Source organism: Astatotilapia calliptera, chromosome 14, assembly GCF_964374335.1.
Source record: "Astatotilapia calliptera chromosome 14, fAstCal68.1, whole genome shotgun sequence".
NCBI classification, from domain to species: Eukaryota; Metazoa; Chordata; class Actinopteri; order Cichliformes; family Cichlidae; genus Astatotilapia; species Astatotilapia calliptera.
Window position 1 is genome coordinate 29,209,712 of NC_137435.1, and position 20,491 is coordinate 29,230,202.

General features: G+C 40.6%; 1 protein-coding gene across 1 annotated transcript; it reads left to right on the forward strand.

Annotated features, from left to right (window-relative positions):
- Positions 1–749: 749 nt before the first annotated feature.
- Positions 750–18,620, forward strand: LOC145419927 (polypeptide N-acetylgalactosaminyltransferase 17-like). Its single transcript, XM_080288403.1, has 10 exons — positions 750–766; positions 1,819–1,985; positions 6,047–6,221; positions 7,107–7,304; positions 7,804–7,921; positions 11,670–11,855; positions 12,025–12,162; positions 12,507–12,602; positions 16,067–16,228; positions 17,218–18,620. Exons 1-10 carry the CDS (start codon positions 750–752, stop codon positions 17,350–17,352), a joined length of 1,392 nt encoding a protein of 463 aa, XP_080144529.1. The 3' UTR covers positions 17,353–18,620.
- The last annotated feature ends 1,871 nt before the right edge of the window (positions 18,621–20,491 follow it).

Below are 20,491 nucleotides of genomic sequence, written 5' to 3' on the forward strand. Positions count from 1 at the left end.
TGCCACTGTCACCAGGGTGTCCAGCTTCATGCCGACCACAGAGCTAGCCTTCCTGATCAGTTTTTCCAGCCTGGATGAGTCCTTCTTTGCTGTGCTGCTCCCCCAGCACACCACAGCATAGCACTTTAAGAATCTAAAAGATAACAAAATCTGATAGGTAAAAATAACATTTTGAACCAACTAGGTGGTTCCCAAAAATCTGGCGTGCTGTGAGTCCTTAAAAAAATTGAGGAAACCGGAAAAGTAGCAGGACTAAATAACTCTGTACAGCAGATGAACTGTATCTGGAAATCATGTCCTTAAGATGTAGAAAAATATAAAGAAAAGCAAAGACTTGAAGTACCTGAGAGATGCACTGGCCCTTTAATGGATCCATCTGCTGTTTGCTGAAGCCTCATCAGAAACGGTCTCAGTGGAAGGCTGTCAGGAAGCCATTTTTAGTGAAGAGAAACAGGGAGAAAAGGCTGAGGTATGGTAAATTACACGAGAACTGGACTATATCAGTGGCAACAGGTCTTACAGCATTATGAATTCATATTTGACATTTTTGGTTCAAATAATTGTTGATATGACTCCAACAGAGGGTGTTTACATCCATCTGTAAAACACGATGAAGGCTCTGCCAGTGGTGTTGGGAATCTTGAGAAAGCTGATGGAAATATGAACCAGATATTAAGATTTTCATTAATCATGCAGTCCCAGCTGAAAAGCATCTAGTTGGAAAAGGCATATTTTTATTCATTACGACAATGATCCCAAACACACGGTGAATACAGTAAACGTATACCTAGATCAGTCATGGATTGGCCTCCCCAGAGCCCAGACCTCAACATTTATTAAAGCAGTGTGTTCCGGAAAGAGAGAGTCCAGGCTATGTTCGATAGTAAAGGTGGCCATACCAAATATTGACTTTCAAGTACATTTTTGCCTTATGTACTGTATTTCCATTTATGTTTGCACGTTTCAGTGAATTGCTCTGCCTATTTCCCATTTTCCCAGCAGAATATAATGAAATGAGGATGCCTCAAGACTTTTGCAATATTGTATCAGAAGGAGAAAAAAGGTGACAAATGTCCCAGTTCTTCGTGGTTAATCTTGTTAATGTTGCCTTCTGTTTTCTAATGGTTTCCTGCCAAAAACCCTAAAAAAGTGTTCTCCAACCTCGTGAATTGAAAACACTGGATTTGTTATAGAATAACTTCTAATTAGCTATTATTTCACAGAGGAAATAAGATAATCGATAAAAGAAAAAAAGACGTGAAAAGGAGACAATAAAAGAAGCCCCTTCCTTTCCCACATGTGCTAAACTTAGAGCCAAAGCCTCACCCTGCCGCTTTCCGCTTCATTAGAGCTGTTTAAACAAAACAAGTTTAAAATAGGGTTTCTATCTGAAACAGCACATGCAGTTAAAAGGCCAATGTGGAAAATAAATCCTTGTGATTATAGTTGAACAGGAAGCAGCACTTGCTCTGCCTTTCAGCCCCATTGAACAAGACGTCAGCAGCTCTATGGAGGTAGTTTAGTCTTTTTTACAAATTCAAAATTAAATATGCGAGCACTCAAAAATTAAGGTTCACTGAGAAATGTCCTCATTTTTTAAAAAGAAAGGCATATTCCTTGTTATTTAATACAACATTCAATTGATCAGAAATGTTAGAAATCATGGTAAATGGGCTCATCAATACAAAATCATGATTGTCTTTTTAATTGTATAACTTTGTAGACTACTTTTCCCAAACCATCACTCTAGTGCTCCACTGGCACCTCGTATTACTTAATGCAAGTAGTTTACAGGTGTTGTGTCGTGTCTTTCTACAGATGTAGAAAGGTCAGCTACTCAAGAGACCTTCCCCAAATCTCCCTCATCTTCATCTTCGTCAACGAGGCTCTGTCGGTGATCCTGCGCTCAGTCCACTCAGCTGTCAATCACACACCGGCGCACTTGCTCAAGGAGGTCATCCTGGTGGACGACAACAGCGATGACGGTCAGTATAGATTAAATATTTTCTTCAGCTAATACCAAATAAGAAGAGTGGCTTTTTCGCCCTCTGATTAGAAGATGGTTTATAGTGAGTGAAACACAGAATTTCCATCTAAAATCCACTGAGTCATCAGCAGGATTTCTACTGAAAGCAACAAAATACACATCAAATTGTCATTCAGCATCCCAGAAATAATTATCTTATACAATAAGTGTCATGTAACCTGAATATAATTATATAATTAAGTTTTATATTATTATAAAACTGAAACTAGTGAATAACCTTTGCACTGTCCTCTTCCTGCTGTGACAAAACAAATTTCCCACGTGTGGGACTAATAAAGGTTATCTTATCTTATCTTATCTTATCTTATCTTAAAAAGGTGGCGCGGTCGTTGATGCTCAGGAAGCAGTAGACCCCCGTTGGTGTTGTTTAGAGTGAGTTGGAGCTTAAAACAGCACCGCAGGGAGCTGAGTGAGAACTTTTATGTCATCTCTCTATTTGCATGTGTGCTTCTGTATTTCTTTATTTATCAACTGTGTTGTTGTGGTGATGAATTTGTATGTTTTTTATGTTTGTTTTCAGCTTTTGATAGTGTAGCAGTGACAATAGTTGGCATACATTAGTGGTTATTTAGGATAGGATGAGCTAATAAGCCATCATGTCTTTGTATTTTGCTAGGAAAATGGGAAATAGATGCAGCAGTTTACTGAAACTTGCAAACATAAGATGCCAGATGCATCTCTCAGGTTGTGTGTCAGTTTTGTGTTATTTCTTAAGGACACAACTTTCAAATTCTGTTCGTCTGCTGTAGATGTTTTTATTTAAGCTGCCAGTTCTTTTGTCCTCTACTTGTTTAGTTTCTTGACATATGTCAAGTTTTTGGCTAATAGCTCTTTGGTAATCACCTTGCTGGTGTGTTATCGTTGTCATTTTTTGTGCAGGAAACAAATTGTGTATTTGTGACAAGCTGCTGGTAATGTGCCAGTAACGAATTTGTCCCTTGAGTTAGGTGCCTTTATTATGTGTGAATGATTCATAGGAACAAACAAATAAAGGACTGCACTGAAAATTATAATAAAATGATGTCCAAAGAAAAATTTGAAGGAGCTTCAGAAAGCCTGAAGAACGTGAAATAAATTACAGAATTAAAAGACAGTTCGGTTCCTTGGAAGCAAAATGTAAAGACAAAATGTTCACACATGGCTCTATGCAACTAAATAAGAGCTTTAGGATTGTCTGAAAGTATTTGTTTGGGTTTTTGCTCGTAATTATCTGCTCCACTCTATGTTCACCTGTTCCTTATTACCCGGCTGCTCTAAAGTGATTTCTGCCAATCTTTGTCAGCTCATCTGTGAGCTTGTTTCACTCATGCGCTCTGCAACAGTCCCTCATGTTATTCTCTGCTTCACAGGTTTTTTACTCATTTTCCACCCCTTGGGCTTTGTTCTCCCAATATCAGCTTTATTTAAATAAGCTTTCTTTATGGTGGTTTTGCTGATTTTCTGTATTCATTTGGAAAAGCTTACAAACCTAACACAAATAATTGGGGTATAACCCTCAATCTCATTGGGCCTGTTTGAGTGCACATATGTCAATGAACTTAAAAAGGGCTAGTATGTGCACTTTGCTAAAGAAATGCTTTGATTATATATATATACAGTGAGTATATTTTCATAGGTACAGTGGGGCAAAAAAGTATTTAGTCAACCACCGATTGTGCAAGTTCCCCCACCTAAAATGATGACAGAGGTCAGTAATTTGCACCAGAGGTACACTTCAACTGTGAGAGACAGAATGTGAAAAAAAAATCCATGAATTCACATGGTAGGATTTGTAAAGAATTTATTCGTAAATCAGGGTGGAAAATAAGTATTTGCTTGGTGTGCAAAAATCAACTGTGGGAGCAATCATCAGAAAATGGAAGATATACAAGACCACTGATAATCTCCCTCGATCTGGGGCTCCACGCAAGATCTCATCCCGTGGGGTCAAAATGATCATGAGAACGGTGAGCAAAGATCCCAGAACCACACGGGGGGACCTGGTGAATGACCTGCAGAGAGCTGGGACCACAGTAACAAAGGTCACCATCAGTAACACACTACAACGGCAGGGAATCAAATCCCGCAGTGCCAGACGTGTTCCGCTGCTGAAGCCAGTGCATGTCCAGGCCCGTCTGAAGTTTGCCAGAGAGCACATGGATGATACAGCAGAGGATTGGGAGAATGTCATGTGGTCAGATGAAACCAAAGTAGAACTTTTTGGTATAAACTCAACTCGTCGTGTTTGGAGGAAGAAGAATACTGAGTTGCATCCCAAGAACACCATACCTACTGTGAAGCATGGGGGTGGAAACATCATGCTATGGGGCTGTTTTTCTGCCAAGGGGACAGGACGACTGATCCGTGTTAAGGACAGAATGAATGGGGCCATGTATCGTGAGATTTTGAGCCAAAACCTCCTTCCATCAGTGAGAACTTTGAAGATGAAACGAGGCTGGGTCTTCCAACACGACAATGATCCAAAACACACCACCCGGGCAACAAAGGAGTGGCTCCGTAAGAAGCATTTGAAAGTCCTGGAGTGGCCTAGCCAGTCTCCAGACCTCAACCCCATAGAAAATCTGTGGCGGGAGTTGAAAGTCCGTGTTACTCGGCGACAGCCCCAAAACATCACTGCTCTCGAGAAGATCTGCATGGAGGAATGGGCCAAAATACCAGCTACTGTGTGTGCAAACCTGGTAAAGACCTATAGTAAACGTTTGACCTCTGTTATTGCCAACAAAGGTTATGTTACAAAGTATTGAGTTGTATTTTTGTTATTGACCAAATACTTATTTTCCACCCTGATTTACGAATAAATTCTTTACAAATCCTACCATGTGGATTCATGGATTTTTTTTTCACATTCTGTCTCTCACAGTTGAAGTGTACCTCTGGTGCAAATTACTGACCTCTGTCATCATTTTAGGTGGGGGAACTTGCACAATCAGTGGCTGACTAAATACTTTTTTGCCCCACTGTATATTAAATATTTTTTAGTTCTTTGTCTCTGGACAGCCTAAAATAAAAATCAAAAACACTGCTTAGTGGGGTGGCTGTAGCTTAGGTGGCAGAGCAGGTCAGCCACTAATCAGAAGGTCGGTGGTTCGATCCCAGGCTGCCTCCTGGCTGCATGCCAAATATCCTTGGGCAAGATACTAACCCCGTGTTTGCCTACTGGTGGTGGTCAGAGGGCCCGGTGGCGCCAGTGTCCGGCAGCCTCGCCTCTGTCAGTGCGCCCCAGGGCAGCTGTGGCTACAATGTAGCTTGCAGCTGCCCTGGGGCATTCACACACACATTCACAGTGTGTGAATGTGTGTGTGAATGGGTGAATGACTGAATGTAGTGTGAAGCGCTTTGGGGTCCTTAGGGACTAGAAAAGCGCTATACAAATGCAGGCCATTTACCATTTAGTGCTTAGTGGGTTGCCCTTTGTGTTCTTATCATGTTGTTTCACACAACCAATACTAAGGCTTGATGTGCGGTTTATAAAGGAGTGCAGGCTGCCAGTGAGAGAAGTGAGACAAAAGAGTTGTCATACTGGGAATGGTTGCTTAAGCTCACTCTGCTGTCCTTTCATATTTATCGACATGAATTCCAATTATTGTGATTGCATGAAAATAATTATGCAAGCTAGGCATAATGTGTCAGGCTTTGATTGTTGCTGCCAGAGGGGACTCTGGAACAGCATTTTTCTTTTTTTCCTCCTTTCTTCAGTAAAGAGGGCTGCAATGGATCTGATGTTAGAGAAGCTAAGAAAAAAATACAAGCACTTTCTTTAGCATGTAGGGATTCTTCTTAAACTCGCCAACTTAGCTGCAATGGTGATATATTCTTTTCAGGCTTTATTAGTCCTGACATCAGATCAAATACTGGAAAACTCCAGCTGGCAGACTGTTCAAGGATAGATGTGCAGATTATAAGCTAAACGGCAGATTCAAAGATCAACTAAAGATCAGTCTTTATAAGCATTTCTGACTTGTTTTGTTTGATGTGTTATCTTCATTTTCTGAACTGTAGAGCAACTGAAAGGTCCACTGGAGGAGTATGTGAACAAACGCTATCCCGGCCTGGTGAAGATTGTAAGGAACCAAAAGAGAGAGGGATTGATCAGGGCCAGGATCGAGGGTTGGAAGGTAGCCACTGCTGAGGTGACAGGATTTTTTGATGCCCATGTGGAGTTCACCCCATCATGGTGAGTGGGTCCTATCATCTAGCGGGAAGCACGGTGTTATTAACAGTCAGGAGTGAATTTTTGGTATTTGGAAAAAGGCTTATTTTAGTGTAAATTAAAGTGAAACACAGCATTCAAAAACAAAAATGACATGTACTCAAAATTAAATCTGGAAAAAAACATATCTTTGCCAAATGTATGAACATTGGAATAACTTATTCATGATAACAACAATGACAATAATAGAGCTTTGGGTATCAGTGTTAAAAGAGTGCTACAAAGTGCAAAGAAACCATGGAAAGAGAAGACAAAGGATAGCTGAAGCTGCATAAAAGGAAGAGCCAAGCTATTTCACGCCTGAGAAGTTTTAAAATGAGACACTTGAGGCTGTGGGATCAGGTTGAACGGATTTTATTTTAAAAAAAACATCACAAGCACACATAAAACACACACCAAAACAGGACCCCTCTTGGAGAACTTGTCGTAAAAGTAAATTTTTAGTAACCATAAAAAATGAAGGTTTTGTACTAATTCAAAAAAGCTGAGCGCTTGGTGGTGAACTGAATCAAAGGCTAAATACTGTCAAGAAATTAGCATGCAATGAGGGACCTTATTAACCCCGCTAAGACAACTGCCACATCCTGTTGATGTCTTTTTGTGGATCTCATTTTCGAGTTCAGTGCATAACTTAAGGTATACCGTGCAGTTCTCTCACTGCCCCCTGCAGAGCTCAACTCGGCTGAATCAAACAGAATTAGTGATAAAACTGGGACGACACAAGGAACTTTCTATTTGACTGAAGTGGATGAAAAAAGTGGTGCTCTTAAAAGATGTTATAAACTTTGTTTCTGCACAAAGTAAAGTCAACTAAATGTGTGAGTGTGTGTGTGTTTGCACTTTTTTCAGGGCAGAACCAGTTCTAGCTAGAATAAAAGAAAACCACAAGAGGATTATCTTGCCGTCAATCGACAACATCAAGCACGATACCTTTGAGGTGGAGCGCTATGAGAACTCTGGCCATGGCTACAACTGGGAACTGTGGTGCATGTACATTAATCCACCCAAAGAGTGGTGGGAGGAGGGAGACATGTCTGCACCAATAAGGTATGCCAGCTTCTCCCATTTAAACGTGAACACAGATCTCACACTTCTGAGATGTATTTTTTTCCACTTCTTTAAGATTTTCAATAAAACTGCCACCAAGTTCTTTTTTTAGTTTTGGGGAAGATTAGGGGAAAACAAGAAAAAAAGCTCCTGATGGGAAACCAGACTTCATTAAAGCAATAAAAAAATTACAGCCTAAATTAGAGAGTGGTGAAAATAGGATTTTAATTATCTGATTATCACCCATATATTTGTGTTAAATTGGATTTCCTTCCATTCTTTAATTAAAAATAAGAATAAATTGCATGAGTATGCACAAAAATGTTTAGATTTACCCTCCACATAATAGGCTGAAATATAAAGTGTGAAACTTTGCATAGTGGAGATTTGGGTTGTAGAAAAGTACTCCAAAATAAACATCAGATAAAGCCACAAAAAAACACATTCTGGTGTTTGCAAACGCTCAGTGTCACATGATAGTGTGTTTTCCTGGCTGCAGGACGCCTGCCATGATTGGATGCTCCTTTGTGGCCAATCGGGACTACTTTGGAGAACTCGGTCTACTCGACTCAGGCATGGACGTCTACGGAGGGGAGAACATCGAACTAGGCATCAGGGTTTGTGTGTCACCCAGTTTCCTCTTGTTCCTGCTCCCTCTTTACCCCTGTAGGTTTTAAGTGGAGCAGTGGCCACCGTAGCGTGGCACCACTGATAAATGAGGCCCCATTAAGAGTCCTGGAGGACCAGTCCTGTGTGAGCAGCTCACAGCAGGGCAATGGAGATAAATAGGTCACGTAGAGCAGAGCAGGAAGGTTGGAGTTTGTTTCTGTACATTTTGAGAGATTGGAGAGTCTTTTGTTTTTCTGCAAGGTTATTAGATTTTTCCTGAAAAAATAACGTCAAACATTTTCACAACCCGAGTGTGTTGGCTTTTATCCAGCAAGCTAAACAATCAAATATTTTTAGAAAGACAAAAACGGTTGCCTTGTCTTTGAGTTGACTTGGTCATAACTTGAATCTGAAATGGAAAGTTCTTATATCTTGTCATCAAAAATATCAAGATTCCCCCCAAAATTAAGTCTAGATAAGTAAACGTGTACAGATGCAATAAAACAGCTAAAATTCAGCTTCAACGCACCTATAAATATATTACAACTGCTGGAGATGAAGTATTAGCAAAGACATGAATCTAGCCCACAATGTCACATCTCAAGAACCACATTTCTTTCTGTTCCTCTTTTACTACAAAGCAGTGGGACACATATCCAGAGTTGCCCTGCGACAACAACATTTCTACATTTCACTACAACCCTTACAAGAGGATTGTTTGGATGTGTCCAGGGAGAAGGCCCTCATTCAGAGAAACTCTTTCATAACAAGCACTTGAATCAATGACTGTTTGGGTTTTAACAGGATTCTTGGGATAATGAATGTTAAGCGGTAGATATCAGCACCTCTATGGGGCAATTTTGCATGGTTGTTGTCCAACATCTTTTACATGAAATCATAGTACTGCTTATTTATCTTAGAGTGTGGCAGAGAGCAGTAAAATGTTTTTTTTTGGCATACCCTCTGTTGGTTAGCACCCGTGTCCTTGGGTAACAGAAACACATAGGTTATCTTTAAAACCTATGTGCCCATTTTCTGTTTGTAGTGCTCCTTATCTGTGGATGGAACATGTTTCATATTGTTCCCAGTGTGAAGAAAGACTGACGGACCTACTTTTTATCCAGTAGGAATGTTTGTCAGGAGTGAAATAGGTTGCATCTGTGCAATTGTTTGGCGACCTGTCAGTTTGAAGTTTCTGTTACGCTCACATCACTTTGACGTGGGTTCAGATAGCTTGGATATCCATGTCTTCATTATGTTCACAGCAGAAGGCTCGTGGGTTGGACACACTCAGCAGATACTTTATTAGATACACCTTGTCAGTATTAGGTTGGACACTCTTTTGCCTTCAGAGCTGTTTTAATTCTTCATGGCATAGATTCAACAAAGTACTGGAAACATTCCTCAAAGATTGATCGTGGCATGATGGCCTCATGCAGTTGATGCAGATTTGTCAGCTGTGCATTCACGATGGGAATCTCGTGATCTATCTGATTGAGATCCCCTGACTGTGGAGACTTTCCTGTTAGCTCACAAGAGTAGCACCTGATATGGTCCTCTGCTGCTCTAGCCCAAATTCTTCAAGGTTCACGGTTCAAAGTAATGCAAAAGTGGTTTTTAAGAAGAAGTTATCTGTTTTACTGTTGCCTTCTTGTCAGCTCAAAGCAGTCTCTGGTCGGGTCTGGTATCAACAAGATATTTTCACCCAGAGAACTGTCTCTCATTGGATATTTCCTCTTTTTTGGACCATCCCTTGGGATAACCCTAGAGATGGTAATACAGAAATATCCTAGTAGATCAGGAGTTTCCAAAATACTCAGACCAGTCCTTCTGTCAACAACAACCATGCCTAACGTGTCTTAAATCTTCTTTCTTTTCCATTTTGATGCTCAGTTCTTCTGTGAGTACCCTGCCGAGATCCACTTTCTGGGTAAATTATTCATTATGAGAGCAGTTAATCTCCTTTTGAAGCTTGTGGATGTGCACAACAATTCTACCTAACAGTGAGAGGTCAATTCAGGGTCCAGTGGTTTGATCTCACTCACAGTCCTGCATGAATGAATTCACAGCACCATGTCCTGTTCTCATCTGTTCTTCAAGGGGTTTTCCTCTGAAGCCTCTGTGTTTGTTTAAGGGCTGTGTTTTTCTGTGGCTGGGATAGTTCCTAATTGGTCAGTTGCTGGCTTTGCACATTTGTTCTCCAAACCTGCAGAGGATACCTCAGTCTTGACCTGCTGATTTTGATGGCTATCATTGTGAATGAAGTAAGGATTACAGCTAGGTCATTGGATTCCACCACTGATCAACTTAGAGATTGTAGCTACATGATGCCCTTATTTGGGCATGTCCATTTTTCCTGAGGTTGTGTAGAAGCTTTTGGAAAAAGGGATGAGTACCACTGGCTGTTTCCAGAGAGGATCCTGGGAGGAAGTTATCTTGTTCAGCTTCCTATTTCTTCAATAGCAAGTCTGCTAGGTCAAAAAGCTCTTTTTTAAAGTTTTGCATTAAGAGCTGTTTCAGTAGCTCTAGATGCACCATAACATTGTTCTAGCCATTCTGATATCATTTTCAGCTCAGCTGCTGGGTGGTTTGTATGAGGAGATAATTGATTCAACCTTCATGCTCTGAGGTTTCTTTTCTAAACCACTTCACAAGCAGGTGAAGCTCTTCTGCTGCAGTTAATTCTTAAACCTTTAGCACCAAAAATGAATGATGTCCAGTAGTTCTCCACTTTATCATTATACTTTCTTTGACCTCTGTTAATGAGAAGCAACAAAAGGAACGAATCTTGGTCAGGAAGAAGAAATACTCTTGTACACATTTAAGGCTATTCATCATCTCTCTCCTCCATATCTCTCTGATCTGGTTCAGATCACTGCCCCATCTCGATGTCTTAGATCTTCTTCTTCCCTTTCTCTCTCCGTCCCTTCCCCCCGTCTTGCCACCATGGGGAGCAGGGCTTTCAGCTGCTCTGCTCCACGACTCTGGAATTCCCTACCTCCTGATTTAAGAAATATCTCTTCCATCTCTCTCTTTAAGTCCCAACTCAAAACTCACTTGTTGTCTTATGCTTTTATGATTGTGTAAACTGCTTGCTTTTATGCTTCTTTTTTTATTCTGTTGTTGTGTAGCTCTTGGGGCTATGCTAGCATTCATGTCTTATTGTTCTGGCCCGCTGTCCTACATCAAAGCTGGGAAATAGCATGGTGAACTGTAGAAGATGTTTTGGCCACATCTTCAAGCATGACTTGTGCTTCTGACCGTCTCTTCTTGTTGATCTTTAATGACATGCCTGGAATCATCATGGTGTATTCGCTGACTGGGAGAGTGCTCTGGATGATACGTTGTCACAGCAAACAATATAAGTAAAAAAACATGCATTTATGTATGTATACTCACAGTTGGAGCTTAAAAGTTAACCCAGTGCTGAAGTGCCGAAAACCTCAGCTCCTCTTGATGCCCCTTAAGGTTGGCTAGAAAAAAATGAATAAAAGCAACAATTAGATATTTTTTATATAACAGAAAACAAGAAGAAAAACCGAGAAGGACTTCTAAATGTACAGATTTAGCTTTCATTAGTTCCAGCACAAAGAAAACACGTCCTTCCAGGTGCTCTATGCTCCAGCTGTTAGCTGTAATTGACTTTATAAATCAGGACATCGCGGCGACTGTGCATCTGCCTATTTATATTTCCTGCTGCCCAGCAGCCAGCAGTATATTATTGTGAGCTTTAATTCATACTCCTACTACCCACAGGTGTGGCTGTGTGGAGGCAGTATGGAGGTGCTGCCTTGCTCCAGAGTGGCTCATATTGCACGAATGAAGAAACCTTACCACAGTAACATAGCTTTCCACACACGCCTTAATGCCCTGCGTGTGGCAGAGGTCTGGATGGATGAGTACAAGTCCAATGTCTACCTGGCCTGGAACATCCCCATGGAGGTGAGAACGGCATTTTTCTGCACCAAGACCTCTCTTAGAGAGGATGCTGTCAGTCATGCTTGTCTGTTTGTGACTATCAGATGTCCATGTTCAGAGCCAAACAGTTTTTCTTTTGGTTCCACAATTTATGTAGAGACTTTAGGCATAATAACTTCCTTTGCTCTTGCAGAACCACGGTATTGATTACGGAGACATATCACAGAGGGTTGCACTGAGGAAGAGTCTGCAATGTAAGAGCTTTCACTGGTACCTAGACAACGTTTACCCAGAGATGAGGAGGTACAACGATACGCTGTTCTACGGTGAGGTGAGCCATGAAGGACAAAGACACAGGAAAAAGTAAGTTTGTAGATGTAAGATCTGATGTACAAATTAAACCACTGAAATTAAATAAATGATACTTACACAAAGTCCTAAGAAACTTGTATCTCCTCCACAGACCAAAATATAACAAGAAAGCAGGGACTCAGACAGCATGTACATCCACATCTTCTCAGCTGTTAATAGAAAATAAATGAGATTTAGAACTTTGTCTGATCCACACTGACACATCCTTGTTTTTAGCCTTTATACATTTTTAATCGGTAATTATTTTGGGGAATATTCATATTTTATGAATTAAGTCTGACTCTTTTTTTTTGTGTATTTAAGGTCCGCAATTCTAAAGCAAGCCACCTGTGTATGGATCAGGGTGTGAAGGAGAACCACACAGCCACCCTGCACCCATGCCATGGGTGGGGTCCTCAGGTACAACACTCTTCCTCACCACCATACTAAAGAGTATACTCCATCTTTTTCCAGTTGCTTTGCTTTCTCATGAAAACATACAGTGAGCTTCTCCGGTGATGTGATTTGCAGCTGTGTCTCAATCACAGGCTCAGCTGAAATCCTCCAAGGAGCGAGTTCTGCTGTCAGAATAAAATTGTGTCTTGCACTTTTTGTGTTGAAGCCCTGAGTCAGCCAGTGTCAGCTCTTCATCCCTTCAGCCCTAAGGGCCTCTCTTTTTAGCTCACAGTGGTAAACAGGTGCTTTAGGCAGAAAGTCAAGGCTTCAGTGGTAAAATGCTAAAGGAGCTAAAATTTCAATTCAATTCTGGAAAAATGAGTGCCGCTGATAGGTTTGTAGCTTGAACCCATCCGCTGGAACGTTAAAGGCAATATAATTACACTGCAAAGCAAGACACGAAGTAGGCAAGCTTCATGTTACTCGTGCACGGGAGAGAACCGGACAATCGCCGTTCCTTCGCTTGGCCCCAGTTGCTCTCGTCCGTCCTCCCGTACCACTGTCCTTTTATTGAGGTTACATGAATATGCATAAGTTCGTTAACATATGACGTCTACATACACACAAAGAGTAATAAATTCAAATTCAAATTTTATTTGTCACATACACAGTCATACACAGTACGATATGTAGTGAAATGCTTGGACAACTGCTCGTGACCTAAAGAAAACAAAAAAGGAAAGGCTATGAATAAGGTAGGAAATAAATATGAAAAATTAAAAAGGGGTAAATTTAACTAGGAAGGAATAAAATATAAATTAAGGTTAAAAATGAAATAACTGTACAACACAAATTAGAATGAAGGGTAAATTTAACTGGGAAGAATAAGATAAAATATATAAATTAAAGTTGAAAATAAAATAACTGTACAACAAAATACACCAATACACAGTATAGAACTATATAAGAATGTATGAAGAAATCTAAATATAAATAAATATATACACAATAACAGCAGCTGTACAAGTATTAACCGGAAATGAAGAATATAGTGACCAGTGTTGTGCAAAAACAAAGTCCAGAAAGTCCAGTGTGTGTGTAAGAACTGTATGTGTGGGTCAGTACTGTGTGGTGGTGTGATTGAGAGACCGTATCGCCTGCGGGAAGAAGCTCCTCCTCAGTCTCTCTGTGTTGGTCTTCAGGGAGCGGAATCGCTTTCCTGACCTCAACAGAGAGAACAGTCTGTTGTTGGGATGGCTGAGGTCCTTCACGATCTTCCTGGCCTTGGTCCAGCACCGCCTGCTGTAGATTGAGTGCAGGTCAGGGAGCTCGGAGCGGATGGTGCGCTCAGCTGACCGCACAACCCTCTGTAGAGCTCGTCTGTCCTGCATGGTGCTGTTCCCGAACCAGGTTAAGATGTTTCCCGCCAGGATGCTCTCTATGGTGCACGAGTAAAAGTTCCTGAGCACTTTGGAGGGCAGTTGGAAGTCTCTCAAGCGTCTGAGGTGGTAGAGACGCTGACGGGCCTTTTTCACCACGGTGTTGATGTGACAGGACCATGACAGGTCCTGCGTGATGTGAACTCCGAGGTATTTGAAGCTGTCCACTCTCTCCACTGGGCACTCGTTGATGACGGGGGTCTGGTAGTTCCTCTCCTGCTTAGTGCTGAAGTCCACTATCAGCTCCTTTGTCTTACTGACGTTTAGAAGGAGGTTGTTCCTCTGGCACCAGTTCTCCAGATTCCTAATCTCCTTCAGGTAGGCCGTCTCGTTGTTATCAGAGATCAGGCCCACCACGACGGTGTCGTCAGCAAACTTGATGATGGTGGTGGAGCTGGTAGTGGCCACACAGTCATATGTGTACAAAGAGTACAGCAGGGGGCTCAGAACACACCCCTGGGGGGCTCCAGTGCTGAGAGTGGTGGAGGCTGAGACATGTCCGCCCATCCTTACTGCGTGCGTGTGTGTGTGTGTGTGTGTGTGTGTGTGTGTGTGTGTGTGGACTGCTGATCAAAGGGTCAAACATCCTTGGTCAGGAAGAGGGTAGCCTCCCCCTCACCCTAGATGGTTCATCCTAGATAACACGGTGAGGAAGTCCTGCAGTTCATCTAAACAAAGACTAGACTAGAACAGACGCAACTACGTTAATCCTACCATAAAACAATAAAACACGGTATGACCTCTCATGCTCCCAAAGTGCTGTCTAATACACACACAGTTTGCAGACTATCAAGGATCAAAACCTCTACCAATCTACAATTAATTACAAAACTCTAAGCATATATAAGTAAATATTTCTAAGCATAAATGACAATCAACAATACAAATCGAACAGCCGCATCACACTTTCTTCACAAGACATGCTTCAGTTGCATTTTTTAAAGTTATCCTTTTGATGGAACAAAAAGTCTTCAGTTTTTATTAGACCACCAGTTTTTCACACTTGCACTTCCACGGAGATAAAAGCGACCCCATGGTGTCTTAGCGTGGGTTCTCTCCAGGTAGTCCGGCTTCCTCCCACAGTCCGATGACATGCACGTTAGGTTAAATGGTGACTGGCTGTAGGTGTGTATGCAAAACAGATAAAGCACATAAGTGCATAAAATAAAGTGCGATATGAATATCTGTGAAAAGATGAATGTAACTTGTAGTGGTCAAAGATACTAGAAAAACATTTTAATAAATACTCTGTTCTTAAGAAGAAGCAGTGACATCTAGGGACCACAAGTGGGATTTTTTAAGATTTTGAGTCCAAACGCTGTTAAATCACCTAACTTTTGTATGATGTACTGCAAACAGGATGCAGTTACTCTGCAAAAAGACCCAAACTGGGCTGACTGGGTGGTTGATGGAAAGCTTTATCTTTATATCTTTTGCAAGGCATTGCAACCACTATTCATGCTTTGTTAGGAACAGAATGCGATATAAACAATTTCCCAATCAGTCTTTATCGTCAGCACACTCAAAGCCTCAGAGCTAGATGCAACCAAAGGAACTGTTTTATCTGCACTGCTAAAGTGGAAATTACTATTAATCTGAACGAAAAAGCTGAAGTGAAAGACACAAAGGTTAGAAAACAGAGCGGGAAGAATCTGACTCACTTCTGCTTTTTCTTTCTGTCAAGTTGAGAAAACTGCAGAATTTGGTGTTTATAAAATGTTAGGGCTATATGTGGGTTAGAACTCTGCTGAAACAACACTGTGATTAGCAGTGATGTACAGGAAAATCTTTGTGTTTAGCACTCAGTGAAGAACAAAGACATGTTTTGCCTCTCAGCAGTATTGGGAACAACACCATCCTCTTGTTCAAAGCAGCAAAAAAAAAACCCAACAGCTTGCATAATCAAGGAAAATTCCTGCCAGGTTACCTTCAACTTGTACATCATCACATACTTATTTCATCGTTAGCTAATAAAGAGAAGAGTATTCACTCAGCCAGTTCAGTAACTTTCCGTTTACTGTATGTGTGACGTATCTGTTTTCCTCTTAGTTAGGACGCTACACTAAAGAAGGTCAGCTGTTTCTGGGACCCCTAGGCAGCACTGGTGAGGACACTCGTTGTGTGGTGTACGATCAGATGAGCAACTTTCCTCAGCTCCTCAATTGTGAAAAGGTGACCAACGTGAAACAGAAGACATGGCATTTCTCTCAGGTCAGAAGTGTAAAGAAATCTCTTTTTCAATGATATAACTGAGTGTTTATAAGAGAAACTAAAATTTACTGGCATAGAGTTGAGAGGAAAAGTATCTATATGTCAGATTTTAAAAGGGACCTATTGAGCTCATGTCTGGGTCCATTCTTTTTTCTCTTGGACTCTAATATGAGAGTAGCTTTGCATGAATCTTCATTTCTCTCATACTCAGCATTGCTGCAGCCCCGTAGTTCATGCTTTATCTGACAGAACCGCCTTTATATTCCGAATACCTCCGTTGAAGCCACCTTTCTTTGTGTTAAAACCCTCACAAACAGAAGGTTTTAACACCAGTAGGACAGATCTGTCTGTTTGTGATGACTATATTAGGATATCATCTCTGCTATTACTGAAATCAAAGCAGTCTGGTTAACGGGGATTATTTGCACATAAATTGAGACTTTGGCTATGATTAATATGAACAATAACTGTTGTAAAATTATATTTATGCTAGAAAATAAGGGGTCCTCTTAAGACAACTAAACCCAGACTGCTTAAAGGGTAACAAGCGACTCAATATACCTTTTACTTTGGCATTGATTCTCTTTTTCTTTTAATGTGAAAAACCTTTTGTAAGTCAATTTTCTGTTGGTCTTTTAGTTCTGTTTGGGTAACCTTTAAAAACTAAAGAGTTACAGCCTGTAGCACGGGAAGAGGAGAGCTTGAACAGTGATGCTGCAGACCTTCTGCCACATCGATTCTTTGTCACACAGCAGGACAAGCAGTGAAGAGTCCTGCAGACGTAGAAGTCTTAGGGAAATAGGGAGACCTTACTTATTTTATATAGATGTAAGGTAAAAAGTTAGTGCCATTTGTTTAAGAAAGAGGTTGCAACAGTTCACATAAGGCCCGGTCTGGTTACATACTGTTCTGTCACCATCACGCATTGTTCACAGACCATCTGTGAAATCTGTTAAAACCAAAGTATTGTATCTCCTTCTGCCTTGCAGAACGAATCGATCATAAATCGGGCTACTGGACGCTGTCTGGAGGTGGTGCCGGCTAATGTTTACTCCGGCCACCTGCTGGTCCTGCAGCCCTGCTCGGGGCAGAGGTGGACCATCAAGAACACTATGAAGCAGTGATCGCCTGGCCAGTTTCATTGGGACCAATTACAAAGGCTATTTCCAAGAGCTGTCACCTGACGTTACCTTGGCCAGTGGACAATCAATGATGCGGGGGCTCCTTAGCTTTTGAAATAAGACTCAAAAATAGATGGCTTTAAGGAGACGAGTGATGAGGTGGTTTGGAAACAATTGATGTTTTTTTGTTTTTGTTAGTTTTTTTTTAAAAACATGGACATTCAACGTGGTGAAAGTTTAGCATGAGGACCATTTCTCTATATGAATTTTACAAACTTTCAATGTGATGTTGCCATAATTCCTGTGTGCCACTTCTTTACAGTGTTTAAGTTTTAGTAGACATTTAATCGACCAAAAGCGTGTTCTTTCTTATGTGAAGGGGAAAAAAAGTTTCCATCTTCCATCAGTCTTTCTGCAATATTTCATTCATTTTGTGCCACGGACCGGCCCTAAATAACTAAAATGTGTTCATAACACACGGGAAAAGACACAGGGGAACTGAGGTAACGATAAAAACAATAAATATGAACGATAAAACGAAGAAAAAAACCCCCGGTAAACCATAAATTGCACACCTGAACCTCAACACTCGCGGCCCGGTACCAAACGACTCACGGACCGGTACCAGTGCATGGCTCGGGGGTTGGGGACCGCTGGTCTATGGTACTTAGAAATTAAGGAATGGCTACTCGTGACAGGAGAAAATTTTACACAGTTTAGCAAAAATGCCTGAAAAGTGATTCTTATGTTTTTCAGAAAATTCAAATCCTTGTAAATATTTATAATTTGAAGAAAAATATGCTAAAAATATTACTTGGTGTACTTTTTTTTTCAAATCACCCCAACAAGGACTCTGGGCTAAATCTCACTTCTATGTTTTATGGATTCTGACTTTTATTGCTATTTTTCCACCAAGCATTCTGTAGCATCAGATGCAATATATCTCGTAGCATGAAGTACTGTAAGCAGTTGGGTACAAAGTTTCTTTGCGCTAAGTTAATTTATTTGGTTAACTGCTGTGTGCCATAACTACTGAAAACCTAGTCAAACATAGGAAGCACTTTTTTGGACAAAGGGTTGGAACATGAACGAGAGAGGAGGATTGAATCAGGAATGCACAAAAGTACCAATAGTGGAAATGCAGGAGGCCTTAAAGGCTGAAATTATTAACGTACTGAGATGTATATGATGTCATATATTAAATTGCATAAGTGTGATCAGCTGGATTTTTGCTCCCAAGATTGTCTTCCAATAAACAACTGGTTTCCTGGGTTGTGCTTTGTTACTGTGTTTTAGGATACATCTGCAGTCTTTAAATTTGTCATACTTTAATTAGTATGCTTATTTTTTTCAGTTTAATTTTATTTTCAAGCTTGTTTGTAATTTTTTGCTGCTAAACTCATGCTTTATTTTGCTTTTCTGGACTATAAATAAGGTAGAGACAGCAAAGATGAGCTACCATGCTGGCCTGCTCTCCTTTTAACTGCTCCATCCATTTTCATGGTTGTGGTCAAAATATTTTCGGCATGCTGTGAGATTAGTCCTCAAAATCATCCCCCAAAATAGACTACTTCAAAAGAGATTTCACCCTCAGCTTCCAGCTGCATGGCATCTGCTGTAACTTACACCAACTCGACTTAAGAGTACTTTCATCACATTTTTTATAAAAGCGCTTCTACACAATATTACCCAGCCACAAATAAAGCAGCCAGGTGGCCGAACATTAAAGGGACTGTTCTATAAATGACAAGTTATGGGTTCAATCCTGAAGCAACCATATGTCCTGTAAATAGTGTCCTTGAATCAGACACTGACCTCCTACTGCTTACTCTCGCTAAACTGCTCTGGATGAAGCATCAGCTTAAATGCTTAAGATGTAAATAAAACAGGAGGAGACTGCTGGGAGCACAAGGGCCTGTTTCTAGCAGAGAGGGGGAGAGAGGAGTGAGGCGGCTCTGAGGGACAGAGCCTGCATGCTAACATAACACTGAATGCTGATCAGACTCTTAACGAAGAGACTGCTCATCGTTCTCTGGCGTGAAATAGGATTACCATATGTTGGTTAAAGTCCTGCTAAATGTAAGCCAGCAGTAAATGCTAACAAGGACAAACTGATCAAATAAACTCACTGCGTTACTTAGATAAGGTTGTATTTATGGGGATGGAAATTTGTATAATTTGTAGATTTTAGCATGTAAAAAAATGGAGCTATTTTTAAAGGATGACAAAAAATCTAGAAAATGAATGTAATTCATTGACATTATTGTATCATAGTTTGCATTGTTCTGACCAGCAGTGTCCTGCAGCTCCCTGTGAGCACTTAATGAAAGAGGTTATGGTTTAATGTCAGAGCAGAGAACTCACAGTTGTCAAATATGATTTTGCTCTAATATGCACCATGTGGCGCTGTATGTTTTCTGTGATTGGAGGGTAGTGTCACTGCAGCTGTCACCCCAGCCTGCTCTCTGCTCTGCCTCGGGAAAAAAGCAGCAGAGATACAGATGTAATTACTTGACAGAACAGCAACACTGTATGAAAATGTGACAATTTCATAAAACCCACTGCAGCAAGGGTAACAGATGATACAACACACAATACTGTGCACAACTCTTTAGGCACAGATGTTGGCAGCGAAGCATGGTGAAGCATCCCGCTGTTTTAGTTTTTGTTGTTTTGGGGGTTTTTTTGCAGAGAGCATGTCAAAACTAGAGACTAGAACTACAATTAGATCTTTTATCATGCAAAATAATCAGATCGCTTAAGTTCATTCTGTAGCGTGACAATGACCCCAAACAGAGCCAGAGTAATAGCTTCAGAACATGTACTGAATGTGCTTTATTAAAGGGTTTTTATCAGACTGTGATTTACGTTTACTTCACCTTATGTGTTCATTGTTGAGTAAAAGCTATTGATACCAATTATTTTTATACTATATCCTCACTTCACAGTGAGAATCAAAATCTGTTTCTTCTTTCTTTTGTACTAAACATGTTCTCACACTCTGGAGCCATTTTGGTAACATCTCCAGGCACTTATTTGTCCAATTATTTTTAAGCTATATCTATATTAACTTTAATTTCAGTGATCATAAAAGTTATATACTAGAATAAAAACAGTTTTAAAGTTTTAGAATAGAATAGGA